We start from the raw sequence: 26,058 nt of genomic DNA on the forward strand, positions 1-26,058 counted from the left end.
GGAAAATGCACCTGGCGCCTGGCTAATTTCGAACACTGGTACCAGGATGTAACTGTAATGGGTGTCTCCAGACAGTGATTGTTTTTCGGTTTGTGCACTTAAAATGGATTAAAACACTCTGTTGCTCTGCTGCAACAAATCCACTTTTTTAAAAAAATAACCAAACCAAAAAAACAAAACTGGCCAACCTTTTTGTGGTTTGTAAAACAAAGATGCACTAAAGAAGTGTGGGGTGAACAGACAACTAACAAGAAGATGTGTAAACACCCTGCAGGCAAATCAGAATGCAGGATGAACGCTCATTGCCATAAACAAATGACAGCAAACACTCAATAAAATCTAACCACCATGTTAAGTTTTTGGGCAGGGACATCATCTGACTAATCATCTGGAAAAAAAGCCTAGGCTGTGCTCCACAGTATCTGCACAGTAACACACAACCCTTTCCATCAAGGCATGGAAGAGACATTATTGCAGTTCAATGACATATTCCAGCCAGGCAAAAGCAGCCAAGGAAGGTGTGGTGCAGGGCAGGTGAGGAATTGGGGGGGGGGAGAATTCTGAGGATCAGATAAGGTGACCTAGAAGGCAGCATCCAGCCATGGTTCTACCCACAAATTGGTTGAAAAAAAGCAATCGGGAGGCAGGGGAAGATCTGATTAGAATGGTGAGGTGTGGAAGGATGCCAAGATACTTGCATCGAATGCTCCACACATATGGGATTAGTTAGCTGGCAGAATTCTGATTTACTCAGATTTCTTCAGGGCGCCCACATTTGCGTCCATACAGGAGACTTAACTGAAGCTGGTCTCATAAAAAAGGTATCACAGCACTCTTGAAAAGTATTCTCCTCTTTCTCCAATTGCAAGACTCCGTTTCAGCAAAAGACGGCTAATTTATTCTCTACGGGGCATTACAGAATGAACGAGGGCTTATGTAACATTATCGGTGTGTGAGACTATATGTAATATAAAATTGTTCAGTGTGCCTTTATTTCAAATTTCTATGATTTTATGAAGTGCCAAGAGCAAAAACAGATGTTCCCCTACTCCGCTTGGATATCAAAAACCCTAAACTGGTATGCTAACATGTCCCACAAGGCCTGTGGACTGTTTGGTAAATCTGGGGATAGATTAAGAGGCCCGAAAATGCTTGGCTCCAGAGTTTTCATGCCAAGATTGTCAAAATGGTTGAAATAAATATGAATCAAATCTGGACTCCAATGGCGCAGTCAAGCATTACTCAGAGGTGGGGAGGGGTGCTCAGCCTTAAATATAAGTCTAAGAGGGAAATGTTAATCTGAAATGTCAGTAACTGGTACAGTGTGTTTGTATGGCAGCTTTGCCAGCAAGACCCAAAAGCATGGCTAAATCCCACTGAAATCAATTGGGTTGAAAAATTATCTGTATGTTTGTGCCTTAACAACAACTGAATTTCCTACCAAAGTTGAACTGTTACAGGCATGTCCTGTTTTTCCTGCTGCTCAAACAATAAATAATTTATTATTATTTGTTGTTGTTGTTGTTGTTGTTGTTGCTTTTACCCTTCTCCCCCGCTCATCCGATTGGGTTGCCCCAGCCACTCTGGGCAGCTTCTGTTCTGCCAAGGACAGAGTTCTTTCTGGACCTGGAGTCAATAAGCACACCAGTTGGTGAAGAAAAAGCTTTGCTTTATTTGTGTAAGGTCAAAGAAATAACAGCAAGCATACAGAACACAAATAATGGCTAACCAGACAGGAGTTACACACAATCTCCCCTTCAGCTGCCCGGAGCCCCAGGTAGAGCAGCGAGAGAGACCCCAGCCGACAGTCTCACAACATCGGGTACCTTGATCTGTGAAGAAGCTCCCTGAGCCTCTTCAGCCTACAGCTTTTATAGCCAACTTTGATGTAATTGGGTGCACCTGGTTAGTAGGCATCACTCATGGTCAGCCCAGGATACCGGGCGCGGCTAGCGCAAAGCAGCTGAGAGTCTCCCATTCACTACAACTGGGTGTCCTGTCAGCACTTAGAGCACAGGAGACCCAGTAGATTCCTGATACAGGTGTGTGGAACACAAATTATACTATTAAATCAGCAGACCTTAAACCGGGGATGTTAAAGGGAGATGTCACCTAACTCCTCGGAATTACAATGGTCTTCCGCATTTCCGCTACAGCTTCCAACATATATAAAATCATAATAAAACATTAAACTGCAAACTGCAATATTCTGCATAACACAAACAACCAAATATTGTTTAGAAAATTATTAGCAGGCAATGACAAAGCCACCAGAATTTTTTTTTCTTTTTTAATTCTGTTAAACCTGTAAATTCCCTCACACTGCTGTTTCAGAACATTTCCTTGTCGCCTTTGAATTGATAATCCTTTGAATTGATAAGGATTGGGAAAAATTTAACGAATATAAAGTAAAAATTGTAGAAAATGCCAAACTCTTAGCAGATAGGTGAAGGGCTCAAGAAATTGTAAACAGTAATGGAAGAGAACGAGAAAAAAGGTATACAAAAGAATTTGGAAACAGAAACCGGAATAGAGAAAAGGCTGGAAGTTATCACAAGGTGGGGGGGTAAGGGGGGCTATCCTTTATGTTCTTATTTTTTTTAATAATTATTTTTATTAAGGATTTTCTTGGGTTACAAAGGTAGTGCAATGCCTCATATATATTTTTTCTCCCATGTATCATTGTTACACATCAATTTTACTTGTTGAGATATTATGAGGAAGGGGGAAAGAGGTGGGTGGGATGGGGAGTTGGGTGTGGTGGATTGCCGATGTTTCTGTTTTTTCTTGATATGTGTAGGGGTTCGGCATCAGCATCGTTTGTGCAGGTTCTCTGTTGTTTGTTTGTGCTTCTTTGTTGGTGAGAGAGGCCGGGATTTGTCTTAGGATGTGATTGTTCATTTGTGGTTGGCTGTGATGATCCTTAGTTTCTTGTGTGAGTGGGGAGGGAGGGTGTTTTGATTAGGTTAGCCAAATTGATTTGTATGCTGATGGTAAGTTTTTATCGTTGTCTTGTTGGGCTGTATAAGTGACGAAGGGGAGCCATACTGGGGTGAAGGCGTCTTCTTCTGTTTGTCCCCGTGTCAGTTTCAGCTTACTGGTGAGTTTTTCTAGTAGGGCCGTTTCCCATACAACTTGGTACCATTGGTCCATGCTTACTCCTGACAGGTCCCTCCAGTGTCTGGCTATAATGTTTCTGGTTGCTGGCAGTTCTTATGTTCTGTTTTGAGGATTATTTTATGTTACTAATGTTTGATAATTGTTTAATTTCTTAATGTCTTGTTATTTATTTTTTATTTCTTCATTTTTTCTATCTTTATTCTTATTGTATCTCAAAACTGAACAAAAATGTTAATTAAAAATAAAAAAACAACCCCATAGTTGCCTTTGCCTGGACTTAACTGTCCAGGAGTCCTTTACCTTTTTACCTTTACCATTAGTGGGTTGCAACAGGAGCGCTGCCACCATGCAAAGAGTAATAAATGGGTCCCCAGGCGCATGTTTGGATTAAAATATGGGACTGGGTCTGGCAAGGTTGAAGATCTGGACTGGCTTGCAGGGATTCTGACAAGGGACTGAACCTCAGACCTTCTGCATCCAAAGCACGTGCTCTTCCTGAGTTTTCTTCCTACCTTATTGCTGAAAGGTGCCATTCTGCGCACCCGCTGGCAGCACATGTCATTGACCTGGATGTGTCAATTCAGAAGTCCCACAGAGTACAACAGAAATTCCCGTCAGGCAAGTGAGTATCACGTTGCAGTCTAATTGCTTTGATGCCTTCCAGATTCCTAAAGCTATGGGCAAATCATGTAAATACATGCAGCATCTCCCAGCCTAATATATAGTTGTGTGGCTTTTGATTTCAGCAATTCACTTACCTGAACCTTAAAGAATCTCAGGCATCGGGGCCACTCCCAATTATCCCTGATACACAAGGAAGAGAAACATAGTCTGATTTAGGATAAGTATTTGCCCATCTAGGCCAGATTTTCTACCCGGGCTGACAGTAGTTCTCCAGGCAAAGGTCTTTCTTTTTTTGCACTGATACCACCTGCTCCTTTTAAGATGCCAGAGGCTGGACCTGGGAGTTTCTGCATGCAAGCATGTGCTCTACTACTAAGCTATCATCCCTCCAGAGTTATTCATGCTCCAGATCAAGCTTCCATTCCCCTTTGCAAAAAATGGTCACATCTACACCATACAGCAGGTGGTGGGAATCTTGGGCCCAAAATAGCTGGACTAAAACTCACATCAGCCACAGAAAGCACAGCCGATAGCCAGGAGTGAGGTGATGGGAGTTGTGGCTCAGCAACTTCAGGAGAGCCGAAGATTCTCCATACCTGCCAGACAGCTTTCTGCAACCTGGTACCCTCCAAATGGTTTGGATGGCAACTCCACCCAGTATGGCTGGGGAAGGCTACATCTCAGCTTCTGGCCAAGAGTACTATGCATGCTCCCAGGCCACAGAGTCATAGACCATATTTGCACCATGCATTCAAAGCACCATAATGGCACTTTGAACAGTCATGTCTTCCCCCCAAGAATTCTGGGAGCTGCAGTTTGTTAAGGGTGCTGGGAGTGGTTAGGAGACCTCAGTTCCACTCACAGAGCTACCAATTCTCAAGAATGGTTTAATGAACCCTCTGCAATTGGGAGAGCCCCCTCTGTCTGAAACCCTGGGGAGAGCTGATGCCAATTAGGCAATACTGAACTAACAATAATAACTCTGTCCATCTGACTGGGTTGCCCCAGCCACTCTGGGCAGCTTCCAGCATATCCAAAAACATAATAAAACATTAAAAAGCTTCCCTATACAAGACTGCATTCAGATGTCTTCTAAAGCTTGTATAGATACTTATCTCCTTGATAGCTTATGGGAGGGTGTTCCCAGGGCGGACCAGCCGGCCAGCAGGCGGGCGCAGCTCGCGGCACCCCCCCCCCCGGCGGGCCGGCACTGTGGTGACCTGCGCCACCCAGCCTGGCCATAGGGCCGGCCCAGGGTGTTCCACAGGGTGGGCACCACCGCCAAGAAGGCCCTCTGCCTTGTTCCCTGTAACTAGATGGGCCAATGGTCTGAGGCAGGATAAGCCTATGTCCTATGTTCCTGTGACCAGGCAGCAGATGATGGAAAAGGTGTCTGCTTTGAGAACAGGAGTTGCCAGTTGAAGTATTGCAGGTGTTGGACCAGTGGCCTTGTGACTATGCGGAAGGTGGCTCTGTGTTTTTGTGCAACATGCCCATCGTGGGTGGCACCGCGGTCTAATCCACTGAGCCTCTTGGGCTTGCTGATCAGAAGGTCAGCGGTTCGAATCAGCGTGACAGGGATGAGCTCCTGTGGCTCTGTCCCAGCTTCTGCCAACCTAGCAGTATGAAAGCACACCAGGGCAAGTAGATGAATAGGTACAGCTGCGGCGGGAAGGTAAATGGCGTTTCCATGCATTCTGGTTTCTGTCACGATGTTCAGTTGCGCCAGAAGCAGTTTAGTCATGCTGGCCACATGACCTGGAAAGCTGTCTGTGGACAGTGGCGGAGCTTCATGCTCTGGCACCGGGGGGGGGGGAGAGCAGGCGGGGGCAGGGCTGGCACGCGTCCTGGGGGCGTGGCGCGCCGCCCGCAGGGGTATAACGCTCATCTTGGGGGCATGGAGGCAGCCGCAATGGCACCCCCACCCGGATTGCGCTGCCGGGGGCGGTGCGCTCCCCCCACACTCCTCTTCCTCTGCCAGTGTCTGTGGACAAATGCCGGCTCCCTCAACCTGAAAAGCAAGATGAGTGCCACACCGCATAGCCAAATTCGACTGGATTTAACCATCCAGTGGTTCTTTACCTTTTACCCTAACAGATCAACCTGGAGCTCTCATGAGTTCACTGCCAGGATAGAGGCTACCTATGTGTGCCACCTTCAAACACGCTGAACTTTTATATAGTTTTGGACACTGTGAGCAAATGTCCGAGGCTTCCTGGGTTAAGGGAAAGCTGCCAACCAGGAATACGATTACTTAGACCTGGAGGAAGTGAGGGGGGAGGTAAATACCCACACGCAGCAGCAGGCAGCATAGCTGCCAAGTTTTCCCTTTTCTCACGAGGAAGCCTATTCAGCATAAGGGAAAATCCCTTTAAAAAAGGGATAACTTGGCAGCTATGGCAGGCAGCCTCCTATCTAGTACGGTAGCTTCGCCTCCAGCTTTCGGCCAACAGCTACCCCTAGTGGTTGCTCCCCCCAAAAGCCACCCTGCGGTTTTAACTCTTACTCTTGTGGATTTCGCTCCGGTCAACAGGTTTAATGCTGGAGCGGCACCGAGAGGTCACTAACCAAACATTAACCCCTTTCCTGCCGGGATCAGGGCTGTCGGCCACGAACCTGTAGGCTGAGAGCAAGCGGCGCCTGAAGGTGGAGAGAGCACGGAAGAGATCGCTTTCCCACACACACACACACACAAATGTGGAGAAAAATCGGAAAAGACACGGTAACCCACCCCACCCCCGCTTTTCTTAAGTAATTGATCTTTTTAGCGTTCTTCGGGCTTGCAGTAGTTGCTGGCAAAATAGAGTGGCGAGGGGCAGTTTGCTGCGCTCGAAGGGGCTGCGGAAAGTTTGCCGGTTGCTGCTGAACGGCTGTCGCTTTGGGTCCTTTGCCTTGCAAAGCCCGCGCCGAACCGAAAGCGGGGGTGGGGGCGGCCGGCGGGGGGCGGTTAAAAGGATGGAGAAAACTCTCGGCGTCGGAACTTGGCTTCCCGGCCTCGCGCTGACGGCACGCGGGGTAGACACAGAGGGAGGCGAAAGAGGGGAGCAAACTTGGCCGAGTTTGCTCGCTTGCAGCGCGGGGAGCCGCTTCCCGTAACCCAGCCAGCGCCTCTCGGGGGAGGGGGAGGGGCGTCGGCATCCGCTGTCCTCGCGCCCCCCTGCCTGGGACCGATCCACCTCCCTGCGCTCCCCGAACAGGCCGGACCGCGAACGGGCTGCCCCACGCGAGGCGGAGGGCCCTCTCGGGAGCCTGTGGCACCGCTTTTCCCCCGGCGCACCCGGTCTGCCCTCTTCCTCCGAGAAGCCCCCGAGCGTCCCTTCCGGCAGGGCGGGCGAGCGGGCGTCTGGCTTGCCTGCCGGCGGCTGCTCCCTGCACGCTGGCACGTCCCGCCGGCTTCCTGGCCCAGTCGGATCCGGCTCTTCCTCCTCCTCCTCTTCTTCCTCCTCCCTCCCTCCCATCCCAAGCCCCCACCCACTCTCCTCCCGCGCGCCTTTCCTTTTTCTTTCTCTTCTTCCTCTCTTGGCCACTATATTTTTAGGTCACTAGACTGGAGGGGTAGGTAATCCCCAGGCTCAAGTTCCAAAGGGGGCGGGTTCTGGCCGGAGGTGGAGTCACTTTTTCATTTAAATCCCCGACTATAAAATGGGCTTAAGGAGAAGCGGGATCTCAGCGGCTAAGCCACCCGGAGGAGGAGTGGCGGCACGAGGGAGAGGCGGCGGCGAGGAGGGCGGCGTGGTGGTGGGGGGCTCTCCGGGCAGCTTGCGCGCCCCTGGCCGTAGCCGCGGCTCCGGCGATGCTGCACTCCATGGGCGCCCACACCTTGCAAGCGCTCAGCCAGGTGGCCGCCTGCGTGCTGCTCCTGCCGCGCTTCCTCCTGACGGCCGTGATGCTCTGGCTCCTCGATTTCCTCTGCATTCGCAAGAAGCTCTTGCTGACGACGCCGGCGGCGGTGGCCGGAGAGGTGGCGGCGGCGGCGGCGGCGGCGGCGGAAGAAGAAGAGGAGAGCTCTTCCTCGGGGCCCCCTTCGGACGATCCTCCGCTGTGCGTTTCTGACTCGAACCGCATGTTCACGCTGGAGTCGCTCAAGGCGGTGTGGCACGGCCAGAAGCTGGACTTCTTCAAGGCGGCGCACGTGGGCGCGGCGGCGCCTAACCCGGAGGTGATCCAGCTGGACGGGCGCACGCGGCTGCGCATCCTCGACTACGCGCGGGGCAAGCGGCCGCTGATCCTCAACTTCGGCAGCTGCACCTGACCGCCCTTCATGGCGCGCCTGCGCGCTTTCGAGAGCCTAGCCGCGCGCTTCGTGGACGTCGCCGACTTCCTGCTGGTGTACATCGAGGAGGCGCACCCTTCCGACGGCTGGGTCAGCTCGGACGCCGCCTACGACATCCCCAAGCACCAGTGCCTCCAGGACAGGTTGCGCGCGGCGCAGCTCATGCAGGAAGGCGCGCCGGGCTGCCCGCTCGCCGTCGACACAATGGACAATGCCTCGAGCGCCGCCTACGGGGCGTACTTCGAGCGCCTCTACATCATCCAGGAGCAAAAGGTGATGTACCAAGGGGGCCGAGGGCCAGAGGGCTACAAGATCTCCGAACTCAGGCGCTGGCTGGACCAGTACAAGCGCCGCCTCCAGGGGGGGCCCAGCACGGTGGTCGTCCAGATGTAGGAAGGGGCTTCAGGCGGCGGGATATAGGGTGAGGAGAGGGCATGGTGGGAGACCATCCGACCAGGAGGAGAGAGGTCTCTCCCTTTTTCCTCCAACCCGCAACTCCCCAAAGGCTCCTGCGTGAGTTTTCATGAAAGACGTGACTCTTTCCACTATTCGAATCATGTTGATTTGCCGAGCATTTGTTATTAACATTCATTTCTACGTGCGGTTTTAATTTTTCCTTTTTAAAAAAACAACAACAACAAATGCGTGGGTGGATGAATAGATCTCTCTCTTGTGGGCGGGGGGAGAGAAAACCAGCGTTTACTACTTGGATGGAAGTTTCAACGTCCTGTGAAACCCGATGAGTGCGTATTTGGTTAAGTGTGCCGATAGGATTGCAACCTGAGTGCGCGCAACACGCGCTGTTTGTTTATGTTTGTGTGTGGGTGTGGGTGTATGTTCCGGCGGGATCCGAGTTCTGCCGTGCACGTGGGTCATGTTGTCTGGGGGCAAAGTTTCCTCTGCGCCCGAGTGATCTTCCGCCGTCCTAGCAAAGCTCTTCGCTGGGATTTCTAGTGTTTCTGTGTGATGACCGGTTTCGAAATGGTGATCCCGATGCCAGGAAATCGCGTCTGATGATCTGAAATATTAGAATGACCAGTTTAAAACAAAAGCAAAAAAAGAAGAAGAATGTTTATTTATGTGACCTCTCCGTTTGTTGTACTTTTCCCTTTTTTTGTAAAACGTCCATTTTTTATGAACTTTTTATAACATTATTAATAAAGATTATTGAGTAAAAGACATGCCTGATTTGGATCTTTGTAAATGAAATGTAAGAGTGTGCAAAACGCCTCCTCTCTATTGCTCTTCTATCTCCTGGGTCACATGGCTTCCTCCCAAAATCCTGGGAACTGTAGTTCCCAGCACAGAGTGCTGGGAATTGTAGTTCGGTGGGAGAGCAAACTACAATTCCCAGGATTCTTTGGGGGAAGCCATGACTGTGTGGATGTGACCCTGAACGAAGCAGAGAGCCCTGCTCTAAAGTGCCGTCAGCTCCTTGCATTTAGTGGGGGGGGGGTATGTTTTTAAATGGGTGCACTGAGAGTTGCTCTTTGGGTGTCTCAGTCCTGAAAATGTTTGTGCATGGATGGCAGAGCCTTTCGCTCCAGCCAGCATGGTTGACAGTGCTATGGGATGAGGGCAGTGGTAGCCCTCCAACCACATCTAGATGTCGCTGCTTCCCCATTCCTGGTCCCAGAAAATGAGACTATTATTAGTTTGTATCACTCAAAAGGTGACCCAGGGAAAGTGACCTGAGTACATTCAATTCAATGCTTAAATTACAGAGGGGGTCTGGACACTTGCGAGGACTCCCTTATATACTGTTTTTAGAAAGCTATGGGAGATGAGAGAAGATCAGGGGCTGGGGCTTGTGGATTTCATTAAACCTCCTCCCATCTTCCTATTCAAACATGGGCAAATGTCCACACATCTGCAAGACTATAACCCCCCTACTACACACTTCAGCACCCCTCAACACGGCATCTCGAGACTGAGCAGTAATTGTATCTGACGGAAGTTGTCCCATTGGTGGACAACATAATGTCCTCTCCTCCCCATGCACCCCTAAAATCTGATCTGGTCATTCCTCTCCCCCCCCCCAATAAATCTCCCCTTACCGCCTCTGCCCAGCAGGGGAGCAAGGGGAGGGGAAGAACTTTGGGTGCAGCTTGCTCCATCCAGGGTGGTTTATTCCCAAGTAAACATGCATAACAGTGAAGAATATGACAGACTAAGTCTGCCTGGATAGCTCAGCATGATGCTGATAATTCCAAGGTTGCAGGTTTGATCCCTGTATGGGACAGCTGCATATTCCTGCATTGCAGGGGGTTGGATGATCTAGATCAGGCATCCCCAAACTTCGGCCCTCCAGATGTTTTGGACTACAATTCCCATCTTCCCCGACCACTGGTCTTGTTAGCTAGGGATCATGGGAGTTGTAGGCCAAAACATCTGCAAGGCCGCAGTTTGGGGATGCCTGATCTAGATTCTATGCATCAGGGAGTTGCTACACAGAGCTTTTCAGGTCACCCACAAAGACCCACATTGCATGGGATGCATTTCTTGAGGGGTCATCAGCCTTGAACCGTTCCAATCTCAAGCCTTGTTGGACTCCAAAGCAAAGGGAGCAGTCCTTATCCAAACCAATGGACTACAGAGTCTGTATATCAAAAACACACAAGCACCCTGTAATAGGTGCTGGATCGGAACAACAGCTCATCTAGTCCAGCATCTGATTCCTACTGCAGCCAATCAGATGCCTATGGAAAGCTGTATCCGCGCAATAGCACTCTCCCCGGCAACTGGTATTCAGAGGCATACCAGCTCTTGAGGTAGCACACAAGTATCACAGCTAATACGTTGAACCAACTGAAAGTTCCAAGTTCATCAGAAGAGCCTTGCTGGATCTAGTCAGCAGTCCAGCATCCTATTCTCCCAGAGGCCAATCAAATGGCTATGGGCAGCCTGCAAGCAGGACCTGGGTGTAACACTGAGGGATAATCTTAAAGGGTTTGGTTACTGCAAAACCTTGTTGACACTGTGTCATTTATTGTGGTTGCTAATTCACAGCAAGCTGCCCCACTGACCCCCTTTGACCCTAACTATGGACTGAAGAACTGCCAAAAATAATGGGGGCAGCTGGTGTAGCTGTCCTTAGCAAAAGCAATTTAATTTCCAAGGATGGGTAGGTGCATGTTCCCTTTGATGGAGCTTAATGGCATTGGGCAGAGTTTGCAATATTGCTAGATCATAGCCCAATCAGTTGAGTGTGAGGAGGCCATTTAGCCTAGCCCCCTGTTCAGAAGAAATACAGGGCTAGGGAAGCCACACACAGCCCAACAGATGGTTGCTGATCTCATGCACCACAACTTCAAATATTTGCATATCCCATTTCAGGTGTGGGAAACTTGCCCCGCCCCCAGATGTGGCCGGACTCCAACTCCCATCATCCTTGGCCATTGGCCATGCTGGCTCTGGCTGATGGGAGTTGAAGTTCAGCTGCATCTGGAGGGCCAAAGTTTCCCCACGCCTGCCCTGTTTCAAGTAATGAATGGGATGTGCTCAAAAAAAGTTGACTAGATGATCCTCAGGGTCCCTTCCATCTCTACAATTCTTTGATTAAATTAATTGCATCCCACAACTCTGTACATGACTTCCACTGAGGTCAATGAGAGTCACCCTCAAATACATGTACAATTGTAGCACAGGGATGGGGGAACTGTAGCCTTCCAGATGTGGCTGGGCTCCAACTCCCATAATCTCCAGCTGCCATGGTCAATGCCGAAGGTTGATGGGAGTTGGAGTCCTGCAATAACTGGGGGGGGGGCACAGGTCCCCAATGCTTTTCGGACGGGAAGTGCTTACAAATACCTGCCCCTCCTTGTTGTAACTTTCCACATCCCCGCAAGCAAGTCTGCCTTGCGCTAAACATTGTGACCCACAATAAACCAAGAGGGTCAATCACTTACAGCTGAGCAGAAAACTCTTATCTGCAGCTGTTTCTTCATTATTTGCATGGCTCCTTGATAATTTTATTTGAACAAGGAGGGATTACTCGAGACCAAACAGTTACTCATTTTGTTTACTAATTTATTTCACAAACACGCAGTGTACCCCCCTTTTTTGCCATCACTGCAAGTGAATAGCTTCATTTACCTCATTTAGTTGTAAGGGCCATGCATTTCCAACTGTGACGGTAGGTTACATGGCTGCCCAGTGCTGTAAATCTGGCGGGCCAATTTGTGCAGAGTACCATGCCCAAAATTGGCCAATCCACCAACATTCACCGGATTCCAGTCTGGGTTCAGTTTTGCTCAGTAGCAACCAAGTGGAACAGGGAGTAAAGATCACACACAAAAAAACCCACAGACTTCTTATTGTAACCGAAACAAGTCATTGTTTTTTTTATATATATACAGTACAAAGCTCAACAGAATGAAATTACAGGAAAACGATCTCAAACTTAGATAGAAAACTTAATTCATAGGAACTAAAATAAGATAAAACATGATCAGATTTAAAGTGACTTAAAGCAACTGAATATAATTTTCATATGATCTGATAAGTAGCATTAACAAAGCAATCTTATCAAAGTAAATTAGATAACTCCTAACTCCAAGCAGATATGAGGTCAACAAAAATCCAGTTACCACTTTTAGGGCAATAGGCTGGACCTTGGCTGCAGCAAAGCACACAAAGCAAGGCAGATCACAGGAAGCAAGAAAGAAAATGTCCCCACCCCCAAAAGAAGCAGACCCACCAATAAAATCCATGTACAGTACATCTTTTATATCAGGCATGTCCAACCAGTAGATTGTGATCTACCAACTGATCTTGGTAGGTTGCGGGATCCTTATTGATTGCAGGATTAAAGTGTACAAAAAAGTTACCGTAACTAAAAATAAAAGCTCAACAACTCTGGGCAATCCACCCACCCGACGCATGCTCCTCCTCCCTCCAATGACAATAGGTAGATCACTGCCATTTATTTATTTTTTAATACTGGGAGTAGATCGCAGTCTCTTGGGAGTTGGATGTGCCTGTTTTTTATATCAATCAGCAAATAGACCTATCCATTGGGTTTGGGGTTAATGTTACAGTTCATGTAATTGGCGATTCTTCTGCCATGCCTTGAATCAAAGTTAGAATCAAGTGTCAAAAACTGTCATGTGCAGTTTTTGACCACTTGATGATTCTTGTTAGGAATGTACAGTAAGTCATACCTCAGTATTGTCTGCACTGACTGGCAGCAGCTCTCTGGCCTTTCAGCCCAGGGATGTTATTAGCTCTACCTGGAGGTGCCAGTGATTGTTTGATGTTTCATTGTGTTTTCCTGTTTTGTTGAGAGCTGCCCAGAGTGGCTGGGGCAAAGCACCACTAAGTGTTAGATCAGTTGGTTAGAGCATGGTGCTGATAATACCAAGGATTCCTGCATTGCAGGGGGATGGACTAGATCAGGCATCCCCAAACTGCAGCCCTCCAGATGTTTTGGCCTACAGCTCCCATGATCCCTAGCTAACAGGACCAGTGGTCGGGGAAGATGGGAATTGTAGTCCAAAACATCTGGAGGGCCAAAGTTTGGAGATGCCTGTACTAGATGATCCTCAGAGTCTCTTCCAACTCTTCAAATTTTATGATTCCAACACAGAACTACAGCTCTTCACCTTTCCTTTCAGGTGACTTGTCAGAAGTGGATGGGTGGTGGGTTTTTTTGTTTTTTGTTTAACTAAATGCTTCCCATCAGTAAAAAGGAATTTACCACAAAGGCTGGGGAAATCCCTACAAGCGGTCACTTTTCCCCTTTGCGTAAATCAAGGCTATCTGCTCCTATCATCTTAGCCTCTTCTCGAAGTGAATCATGGCTCGCCTTCCCACCAGGTATTTATGGATGTTTGTTTCAATCAGATTAGACTGCAGGACTCTTGCTCTGACAAACCCATGCATATCGCAAGAACTTTCAGCTGATAAGAGTGCATTGAGAAATAACGTCACTAGCAGGGTTGTCTGAAGACTTGTAATGAGAAACTTTCTACCTTTCTATATTTATTTAAATTTTGAACCGTTATGTAATGAGTGTAATTGGAATTGGAAAACCTACAAAATGCAATGATATAAAGGTTAATTTTGAAAGCCATGAGGCAGGAGGGAAGGAAGTTGATAGGCCCTAAAGAGCCAGGCAGGGCTGGCCCTACAGCAAGGCTGGGGGGGTGCCAGGGGGGCGCCACGCACCGGGCGCTGGGGAACGGGGCGGGGGGGCGCCGGAGGGATCTTCGCACCACGGCGCCAGGGAACCAGATATGCTTAAGATGGTCCTGGAGCCAGGGCAGTAAAGTAGATAAGAATGATGTGAATGTATATGATTAAATGGATATATATATATATATATATATATATATATATATATATATATATACACACACACACACACACACACACACACATATATAACCTCAGTGTAAAACCAATGGTGTGATCCAAAGGATTACAAGTTTCTGACAGAATATGCGCACCTTGCAGACTTAACATATAGAATAAGAGAACAAGAAGAACATACGTTTAGAGAAGATTGGAACATGTTTATTGAATATATGGGAAATAATTGTGTACAGCTGAAAACGCTGGCAGCATTAAGATAAATTCAACAGTGTAAATAAGCTTTGATGGATGCGATAATGGAATACTGAATGGTATAGATCAGGTATCCCCCAAACTTCGCCCCTCCAGATGTTTTGGACTACAATTCCCATCATGCCTGACCACTGGTCCTGTTAGCTAGGGATCATGGGAGTTGTAGGCCAAAACATCGGGGGGGCGCAGTTTGGGGATGCCTGGTATAGATTCAGGTAGGTAGCCATGTTGGTCTGACGCAGTCGAAATAATAATAATAATAATAATAATAATAATAATAATAATAATATTCAGAAGGCTTTGTTTTAATCCCTTGATCTCTGTGTCGGCTGTGGATTTCTGCTGCTTCTTAATCTGAGCTATTGATTATTAAATCTGTTTTTAGTTCTGAAGTCAAATACAGAATGGGCAGCCAATACTGGTGGAAAAGAAAACTGTGATGCAGGGCTGGGGCCAAATCCTGCCCTCCAAGCATCTCTTGCCTTGCCCTCAGTATTCTTCCCTTATTATGCCGCCTTCTCTCTGATCTGCACTCTCCTCAAGTGCTTTTGGAAGGCTGAGAAAGTGTCATTGAACTGGCAATGCTTCTTGTTTGCTTGGGGGAAAGACTGGAGAAATTTATGAATGGGGGGTGTATAAAGTTTATCCTTTCACATGGTTGCAATGTTGTTTGCAGTACAAAAGTGAGAGTCATCCATTGCTCCACCAAAATTTGGCTCTGGCATACCTTCCACTGGCATGCAGGCTTTGGAAGTCTAAGAATACAGTGGTACCTTGGTTCTCAAACTCAATCCATTCCGGAAGTCCCTTCCAAAACCAAAGCATTCCAAAACCAAGGCACACTTTCCCATAGAAAGTAATGCAAAACGGATTAATCTGTTCCAGACTTTTAAAAACAACCCCTAAAACAGCAATTTAACATGAATTTTACTATCTAACGGGACCATTGATCCATAAAATGAAAACAATAATCAATGTACTGTACTATAAAATAAGTAAGGCAGTATTGTAGATGGTGAAAATTAAAATGATTTTTTCTTACCTGCTCTGATGATAGTCATTGTTTGGAGCAGGGGGGACTTTTATCCATTTCCACAGTCACACAATCAATCAATCAGCTGAACTGGGTTCCACACAGTCACAAAAACAAATTAACTGAAAAAGCCTCAAAAACAAAAACGCACAATAAATAGCAAAACCAAAAGCACCAAATACAGTGGTACCTTGGTTCTCAAACTTAATCTGTTCCGGAAGTCCATTTGGCTTCCGAAATGTTCGAAAACCAAGGCACGGCTTCTGAATGGTACAGTCATACCTCGGGTTACGAACACCTCGGTTTGCGAACAGTTTGGGTTACGAACTGCACAAACCCGGAAGTGTTTTTGCCCCCCGCGCGTGCGCAGAAGCAGCGCGCGGTCTGCGCATGCGCAAAGCGTGAAAATCGTGCTTTGCGCATGCGCAAAATGGCGCTTCGTGTCGCGTTCGGTTTATGAACTATTCGGGTTACGAACTGCAATCCGGAACGGATCACGTTCGTAACCCGAGGTATTACTGTACAGGTGCTCCAGAAACAATAGCCGCATCAGACGTTCGGCTTCCGAAAAACGTTTGAAAACCAGAACACTTACTTCTGGGTTTTCGGTGTACCAAGGCGTTTGAGAACCAAGGTACCACTGTACGACCTTCAGGCTGCAAAGGATTCCTCATTCCTGCTGTAATGTGTCAGGCAAGAAGGAATCAGGTGATCAGGAGAGCCAATAGAGGTCTTGCTGGCTTTGTCTAAGAACTGTCTTAGGCTTTTCCTCTTCAGTCTGCGCAGCTTGTCTGCGTGAGATTCACCCTCTGTGGTTGATCACTAGCCTGTTTGGAGCATACTGTTACCCTCCGACCTCATTGCGCCCTGACAAAGAAACAATTCTAGAAATGACACCATAAAGAAAGAAACAGGTGGGAGAAATACCCAAAAGTTTAAAGTTATTTAATAACAACCCTACAGTGAAGGACCATCAAGAAGCACAAGGCTGTTGTCAACCAGATTAGCAGCACATGGACCTAGGAGAACAAGCTGTACTTCAGACACATGCATGCAATTCCAAACCGCAATCAAAATTAGTCCCAAAAGTAAGGAAAGCAGAGGAAGTTCTGCACATTGAAGCTTGTGACAGAACAGTTGGGGAAAACAGCAACTGCTCTACATTTCCAGAAAACTGGCTGGATTTATGCAGTACAGTATCTATATTCCTGTCTCCTTCCTTGTTTCCTCTTCCTCTTCATGCACCCAACCCTATCTTCACTAGCAGCCTTTGACTAAAATATATGCTCAATGGTAGGTGAACTTTGTGAAAAGTTGATTTTGCAAAGTTGCTAAGTTCATGGAGACTAGAATTCCGCACAGCGCTCTGTAATTCTGTTGCAAAGAACAATTTTGCAGTTGTCTTGTTTGAAAGATTACATTAAATATTTGCAGTATTGGGACCATAAATTTTGTTAATATTACAGAAGGATTGACGAAAACCTGCAGCAAACTCAAACTTGGCCAGGTAACTGTATCTATCTCTCTATCTGTCATCTATCTATCTACCGGTATCTATCTATCATCTATCTATCTATCTATCTATCTATCTATCATCTATCTATCTATCTATCTATCTATATCTTTTTAAGCACCCAATGTTCTATCCCATTCTCGTGCAACTATGAAACATTGCCCAGTATGGGACTATGTGGGCAGCAGCACACATTTAATTATTAATAGCTGGAGATGACTAGGTACATTGAGCAAATCTCTTCATGTTCTCCTTTGTAAAGTTTTCCAGCAAAAGTGTGAATGATGGTGATCAGAACCTTGTGTGTGCAGTTGTCTTACATCACATGGAGAAGGCCTGCAGGCAAGTACAAGTGTCAAAGTTATGAATAGGCTACAGATCTTACGTTTCAGAAACTTGTTCTTCCGCAGCTGAACAAATAGAAAGGGCGTCAAAGACACACCAGCCTGGTACCCTCCAGATGTGTCGGACGGCAGCGAATCCCTGACCATTGGGTGTGCTGGTTAGGGCCTGATGGGAAAACAACTGGGGAGCACCAAAGTGGGGAAATAAAACTCTCTGCTCCAGGCACATCATGAGCTGCCAGGACTCAAAATGGGAGCGTTTAGGGTTGTATGCAGCTGCCCCATGTGCTGAGCCACTGGTGCATGGTAGAGCATCTGCCTAGAAAGCAACTTAGTATCCTCATGTACTGGAGTGACCCCACTCATCCAAGCCAGCTGTTGGTTCCTTCCAGACAGGAAAGACTGTGAAATGGATTCCCATTCCAATTAAGCCTAAAATTAGGAGTGTTGTCTTCTGGTGCTCTGGTGCTTTTCTGCATCCTTTGGCAGCATACACACCCTGCATTTAAACACATGACTTTCCCCCAAAGAATCCCGGGAACTGTAGTTTGCCCCCAGAAAGGGATAGTTCCCAACACCCTTTACAAACTATAGTTCCCATAATTATTTGTGGGAAGTCATATGCTTTCGATGTTCTTTCAATATATGTTTGTGTACGCAGCCTTTGTTCCCATCTCCTGGTTTATCCTTTGGTCCTGACATCTGGCTTCGTCCATTACCCTGCCTCTTGGTTTAACCTTTCAGAAGAGCCCTACTAGATCAGGCCAATGACCCATCTAGTTCAGTATCCTGTTCTCACAGTGGCCAACCAGATGCCTGTGGGGAACCCCCAAATCGGACCCGAGCACAAGGGCACTCTCCCCTCCAGTGGTTTCCAGCAACTCATATTCCAGAAGCATTACTGCCTCCAGTAGTGGACTCAGAGCATAGCCATCAAGACACAAAGCCTTTCATCCTGACCTGTTCCTTGGTCCTGACAGCTGGCTTTATCTGTGGTTCCCGACATGCCTTCGTCCAATCAGGAAGGTTGAAAAGAAGGAGTCGTGCTTCCAGGTAAACAATGGTGAGGAACAGACTTAGAAACATAGAATCATAGAGTTGGAAGAGACCACAAGGGCCATCCAGTCCAACCCCCTGCCAAGCAGGAAACACCATCAAAGCATTCTTGACATATGGCTGTCAAGCCTCCGCTTAAAGACCTCCAAAGAAGGAGACTCCACCACACTCCTTGGTAGCAAATTCCACTGCCGAACAGCTCTTACTGTCAGGAAGTTCTTCCTAATGTTGAGGTGGAATCTTCTTTCTTGTAGTTTGAATCCATTGCTCCGTGTCCGCTTCTCTGGAGCAGCAGAAAACAATCTTTCTCCCTCCTCTATATGGCATCCTTTAATATATTTGAACATGGCTATCATATCACCCCTTAACCTTCTCTTCTCCAGGCTAAACATGTCCAGCTCCCTAAGCTGTTTCTCATAAGGCATCGTTTCCAGGCCTTTGACCATTTTGGTTGCCCTCCTCTGGAAACGTTCCAGCTTGTCAGTATCCTTCTTGAACTGTGGTGCCCAGAACTGGACACAGTATTCCAGGTGAGGTCTGACCAGAGCAGAATACAGTGGTACTATTACTTCCCTTGATCTAGATGCTATACTCCTATTGATGCAGACCAGAATTGCATTGGCTTTTTTAGCTGCTGCATCACACTGTTGACTCATGTCAAGTTTGTGGTCTACCAAGACTCCTAGATCCTTTTCACATGTACTGCTCTCAAGCCATGTGTCACCCATCATTTTTTTTGCCCAAGTGTAGTACTTTACATTTCTCCCTGTTAAAATTCATCTTGTTTGCTTTGGCCCAGTTGTCTAATCCAGTGTTTCCCAACCAGTGTGCCTCCAGATGTTTTGGGACTACAACTCCCATCATCCCTAGCTAGCAAGACCAGTGGTCAGGAATCATGGGAGTTGTAGTCCCAAAACATCTGGAGGCACACTGGTTGGGAAACACTGGTCTAATCTGTTAAGGTCATTTTGAAGTGTGATCCTGTCCTCTGGGGTATTAGCCACCCCTCCCAATTTGGTGTCATCTGCAAACTTAACCAGGATGCCCTCAAGCCCATCATCCAAGTCGTTTATAAAGATCTACTTCCACTTCTTTTGGATCATGTCATGGCCCAGTAGGGTGGACACGGATGGATTAGGAGGAGGAGGAGAAGGTCAGGCAGAGTAGGAATAAGTCAGTGAGAATAGGTTGTCTCATCCCTTATATACCCAACCAGTCACTGAGCTGTGCAGGACAAAGATTACTATTGAAGACTCCATTTGCAAGAAGCCTTTGAAAGGGAGGGGGGGTGGCATGCTTTATCCCAGTCTGTATCTGTGCTACACTACACTTGACTTTTTAAATACAGTGGTACCTCAGTTTCTGAACGTCTCCATTGACGAACAATTCGGTTTTCAAACGCCGAAAACCTGGAAGTAAATGCTTCGGTTTTCGAACTCGCCTTGGAAGTCGAACATACAGCTTCCGTATTGAGTTTTCCGTATTGAGTTTTCCGTATTGAGCCTTCCGTGCTGAGTTTTCGGTTTTCGAACGTTTCGGAACTCGAACGGATTACGTTCAAAAACTGAGGTACCACTGTATAAGTGTATTTTATTGTTGACGTTTTTAATTCATAAATAAAGTTGCTCAGATTTGGGAACCAAGCCTCGGGCAAGAAGAAGTAGAAGAAGAGTTTGGATTTGATATCCCGCTTTATCACTACCCAAAGGAGTCTCAAAGAGGCTAACATTCTCCTTTCCCTTCCTCCCCCACAACAAACACTCTGTGAGGTGAGTGGGGCTGAGAGACTTCAAAGAAGTGTGACTAGCCCAAGGTCACCCAGCAGCTGCATGTGGAGGAGCGGGGAATTGAACCCGGTTCCCCAGATTACGAGTCTACCGCTCTTAACCACTACACCACACTGGCTATATACACCACACAAGAGCTATATAGAGTAAGCCAGGCATCTATTACTCCCTTGAGTCACCTAGTCTGGCTGGGTTGATGAGCTGCAGTATCCACACCATTGTAGGGACCAGGTTGCAGCTCACCAGAGCTCAGACCAATCTCCCTCTGGTGGAGAGCTGCAAAAGGTAAGGCACTTAGGGCCTGCTTCCAGAGGCTGCATATGAACCATACATTTAAAGCACATCCTCCACACACCCCAAAAAAATGAATCATGGGAACTGTAGTTCACCCCATCCTGATTCCCAGGATTCTTTGGGTTGGACAGAAATGTTCTTTAAATGTATGGCCCTTAGTTCAATTTGCCAGTTTCACCTAACCTGGTGCTCCCCACCCCAGACCTTGTTGGACTACACCCCCCATCATGCTCAGCCACCATGATCGATGATCAAGAACATGCATCCCCAAACTTCGGCCCTTCAGATGTTTTGGACTACAATTCCCACCTTCCCCGACCACTGGTCCTTTTAGCTAGGGATCATGGGAGTTGTAGGCCAAAACATCTGGAGGGCCGCAGTTTGGGGATGCCTGGTCAAGAATAATGGGAGTTGTAGTCCAACATCATCTGAGGACCCTAGATTGGGGAAGCTTGCCCTGGAGCCTTACACTTGGAGCATCTGAGGTTAACTAACATTTATTAAACTGAGCAAATTCAGCCTTTATCATTATCATTATTGTCACTGGCTTCTTGCTTTACTCTTGCATCCTCAAAGCCAATCTTTTCAGATGTTAAGAGCAGTGATGGTGCCAATTTTGCACCCTAGGCAAGGCTAACTTCTTGCATCCACCCCCAACCCCAACCCCACAAAAAAAACAAATTGCTAATTTTCAAAAACAGGTGTCTTATAGAAAAAATGAAAAGCACAACACTTGAAATTAATATTGAATTGCAAGAATAAGCAATATAACAATCTTTACCTTTCTCCAATACAAAATAAAATGTTCTGGCACACAAATCAATTTTGAATGATCTTGTGATTTGTAATGTTAAAATTTAAGTTTCCATTTCAGGCACATCCAGAATCTCACTTTGCAAATTTTGTCACCAATTCTTTCAGGGGTCAAGTGCTGATGCTTGGGCTTGTTCAACTGATATAGCTACAGCTAGTCTCTTTTGCGACATTGTTGAGCGTATGCAAGTCCGAGCTTTGAGAAACTGCGTTCAAAATATAAAATAAAACATGGTCAGAAATTTGTAAGAAACGACGAAAACCAATCAGTGTCCCTCAAAGGTCTGTGCCCCTCTGAGGTCTGCGCCCTGGGTGGCTGTCTAGTTGTCCTGGTTAAGAGTGAAGCATGGCTCTTTGATTTCATTTCCTTAAAAAGGTCACTTCAGAACCTTTGCTGAGATGGCATTACCCAGAGAGAGTTCCCATGACTTCATGGGAGATGGAACACCGGTTCTAAGAACCAACAAGGAAAGTATTTTCAAGCCTCAGATAGCCCAGAGTCAGGCTTCTTAATCCACATTTAATTTCCTCAATAATGCCATAATTGGACTGCTTTTCAATGAGAAAATACCCACAAATCCCCTTGAAGTCCATTGGAGCAGTAAGCGCCCAGCTCCACTGAAGAATATGTCAGTGTTGCTCAACAAGCTAACTATGGGTTGATGAACTTTAATTTCTTAACACAACTTAGCAGTGCTTAATTTTTTTTGGCCGGTGAGTAAAGTAACAGACGGGAAAGATTTTGAGCTTTGGTGGCCAGGGTGTGTGTTCGTTGGCTCCAAAAACAATAATTTGCTATTAACATTGCTTTTCCTCCCTCTTAACAGCTTACTTTAAAAGGTTGCTTAAGCCAAGCATTAGCTGTTCTTAAATAGTGAATTGTTAAGCAAGGCTTAACTATCTTACATAGCTATGAAAATTATGCCAGTCCGTGCAGCTACAAGACTTTTGATTAGCTTTTTCAAGAGGATACAGAAGTAAAATGGATATAGAAGAAAACCATGGATCAACATAATGAATTAAGAGACTACATTCATTGGGGGGGGGGGTATGCACTATCCAGGGAGTCTTCTCTTCTCATGAAGTGGCCAAAGTATTGGAGCCTGCGCGACAAAGAAGCCATGCTGCCCCCTGCGAGCGCGGGGCCACTGGAGCGATCTCCGCCCCTCAGCGCCAGGGTGCCTGAGCTGCTCGAGACTGCCCTGCTGATCAGCCTTCTTTATGGTCCAGCTCTCACTTCCATACATCACTACTGGGAAAACCATAGCTTTAACTATACGGACCTTTGTCGGCAAGGTGATGTCTCTGCTTTTTAAGATGCTGTCTAGGTTTGTCATTGCTTTTCTCCCAAGAAGCAGGCGTCTTTTAATTTCGTGACTGCTGTCACCATCTGCAGTGATCAAGGAGCCCAAGAAAGTAAAATCTCTCACTGCCTCCATTTCTTCCCCTTCTATTTGCCAGGAGGTGATGGGACCAGTGGCCATGATCTTAGGTTTTTTTTTATGTTTAGCTTCAGACCATATTTTGCACTCTCCTCTCAAAGCTACTAACATGAGTTTGACCAAACTTCAAGAGGCAGTGGGAGACAGGTGTGCCTGGCATGCTCTGGTCCATGGGGTCACGAAGAGTCGGGCATGACTAAACAAAAAGCTGTGAGGATAAAACTGAGGAAAGCAATATCCTTGAAGGCTTAGAGGACCTGTGAACTCACCAGATATTGTTGGACCACAAGTCTCATCAGATCTAGCCACCATGACAGTGACCACAATTCAAGGACATGGTTTGTTGTTGGCATCTGTCTGTCTCAAGAGACAATGGAGTGCACCTCCAGGAGTGAAGTCAAACTGCTGGAGAATCACAGTGCCTGCTGTGGCTGCAGAGACTGGTAACTCGTAACTGCTGACTCCTGCGTTGTTTTTGCTGCTTCAGCAGCACCGAAGTGACCTCTCCAGGGTGCAAGCCTGGGCAGTGCAGATGGAGGTCCTGGGCTGCTCAGACGACAAGACCTCCCCTCTTAGCCTCACTGATTTGGTCCAAAGGAAAGCACCAGCTTGGCTGCAAGAGTGGCTGGAAAGAGGTGTACAGTATAGGGACTCCACTCCAGATTTGTGTTGGGTTTACTCTTTAGTCTTTTCTTCTCCCCAAACACTTTGGGATGGAGACAGTAGTCCAACAATATCTGGAGGGCTGCAGGCTGTCCACCCCCTGATCGGAATCAATATATGAAGATAAGTTATGGCTTAGTAATAGGACACGTAATTTAAATGCTGAGAATCCCAGACAGTGGTGGCTGCTGACTTCTGGTACTGGTGGGGCAGAAGACCACCAGGAAGGAAGACCAACAGTAGGTGGAGCCCAGGACCAGTAGAGCTGACTAACTAGTTTTGACTACTTCCTCCTCTACAAGAGCAACACTGGGAAATTGTTACCCATTCCCTGGATTGGTAGGAAGTAGGAGGGCAGGCAGATGAGGGCAGGCTGATGGTGTGGCAGAGCTCCCTATGCCCTTCTGGACCAGTCTCCACTGAACCCAGATTTATTCCACAGCATCTTAGTTAAAAGAGGTGTTTCTAACTACCCCACTTCTTACTTTTAGAAGCCTTATAAGAAGCTGCTGTAGGAAAGGAACTGTGAACAACATCATGGAAGAGGTGTTTTTAGAACCAATGTGAAACTGTCCAAGTCCTTTTTTATTCTTGGAGCTGCCAGGGAGCGTAATATTGTTGTTGCAATCTTGTAGTGGTGAAATGTTGTGTTTTTGTACATTGTTATATAAGCTAATATGTTGTCACTCTATTATTTTATTATGAAACTGTTCTTACAATGCTTGATTTCCAGGCCTATTCCTCTTTTCTTTGTTGTAAGCCACTTTGAGAATGGTTCTTTTACAAATAAAATTACAGCGCTGATTGAAAGGACCGGGTAGCAAGTGATGGGAAAGGTGTCTGGAAAAAACGCACCAGTCAACAAAGCGAAATGAGAACCTTATTGTCTCGCACAACCAAAGAAGAAGAGCAACAGGAAACACCCCACTCAGCTCCGCTCAGACACAACTAAGTCCACTGCCACCTAGTGGTCAAGCTATGGAACAAAACTATCCATACAAGGAGAACCAGCTAAGATCCTCAGGATAAAAATGTAAAGATTAAAAATTTAGTTTGCTTAATGCAGATTAAAAGGGCCTGTTCAGGCCTGGCACTGCTCTCCAATTGAAAACAAGTCCCTTTTCCTGAAGTGGCAGCCTAATAGCCAGCTGGCAATGCATTGATAAATTCTGGGCCCAAAAGCAATTTTCACTGGCTCTGGTGATCCTCCCACCTTTTAATTAAGGTGTGATAAAGGGCCGGCCTGCCATTTTGTTCATGTGAGAAAATGCCGAACTCAGCCATCTCACCTTCTCTGTGGCTTAGCAGTCCCCGAAGACACCAAAGAATGCTTTTCTGGAAAGGAATTCCTCATCCTATTGGCTATCCTCCTTATCACCTAAAACCACGTTTCAGTGGCTTCACTTCAGGCTGTTTAAAGGAAGCAGGAATTACTGTAATTGTCAGCAGGACGTTACAAAAGGGAAAGCACTTCTCTCCTGATTTAATGCAGATTGTTTTTCTTGTTTCCTGTAAGCAACAGAAATGAAGAGAATGAAGAGAAAACACACAGGGAGGGCAGGGTGTAAAAGAATGTGGAACTACACTGATGCCAGTTTTCTTAGCCACAAAGAATAAAGCAGGGGTCAGGGAAACTCAGGCCCAGGACCCAGATGTGGTCCTACAACAGGGTTTCCCAAACTAGGGTCTCCAGTTGTTTTTAGACTACAATGCCCATCATTCCTGGCCACTGGTCCTGCTAGCTAGGGATGATGGAAGTCGTAGTCCAAAAGCAGCTGGAGACCCAAGTTTGGGAAACCCTGTCCTACAGGCCTCTCTTTCACCTTCCACCTTCCACAATGTTTTAATAGTGCATGTCATTTTTTAATAAAAAAATTGTCATGATGAACCTGCAAAGCGGAGTAAGTTAGACATCGGAGTAGAAAGTCCCCCACCCCCTAAAATGCCCACATGCCTGCTAATAGCAATTATTTACATTTTACCGTAAATGCCATAACATTGTGCTATTTTTTGATTTTTTAAAAAACAGAAATGTAATAGCAGCATAACTGCTACTAAGATTTTTTAATGGCCAGTACAACCCATTCTTAAAACTGCAGACACAAATGTTCTAGACTGTCATTTTTAAAAATTAGTTGCCTTCAGGGAACACTTTTCTGTCGAGTACATAACCTATCATCCAAGCAATCCAGGACATCTCTATGCTACAGGGAATCCTGGGGAAGTTATGGAAGGCAAACTCAGTTTACATGAACAAAACTATTGCTCTCCTTCATTTGTACTAGGTTTGCCAGCTTTTATCCCTGCCATGTACTCTGAATCACTAACATAAGCCATACAGCAGGCATCCCCAAACTGCGGCCCTCCAGATGTTTTGGCCTACAACTCCCATGATCCCTAGCTAACAGGACCAGTGGTTGGGGAAGATGGGAATTGTAGTCCAAAACATCTGGAGGGCCGAAGTTTGGGGATGCCTGCCATACAGTATCAGTAAACAGGCTTCTACAAATATATCACACAATAAAAAAC

General features: G+C 46.7%; 1 protein-coding gene across 1 annotated transcript; it reads left to right on the forward strand.

Moving 5' to 3' along the window:
* The first annotated feature begins 1,658 nt into the window (after nt 1-1,658).
* Nucleotides 1,659-9,194, forward strand: DIO3 (iodothyronine deiodinase 3). The gene has a single exon (XM_035117139.3). It carries the CDS (start codon nt 7,538-7,540, stop codon nt 8,408-8,410), a length of 873 nt encoding a protein of 290 aa, XP_034973030.3. The 5' UTR covers nt 1,659-7,537; the 3' UTR covers nt 8,411-9,194.
* The last annotated feature ends 16,864 nt before the right edge of the window (nt 9,195-26,058 follow it).

Source organism: Zootoca vivipara, chromosome 1 (assembly GCF_965207765.1).
Source record: "Zootoca vivipara chromosome 1, rZooViv2.hap1.1, whole genome shotgun sequence".
Classification (NCBI taxonomy): Eukaryota; Metazoa; Chordata; class Lepidosauria; order Squamata; family Lacertidae; genus Zootoca; species Zootoca vivipara.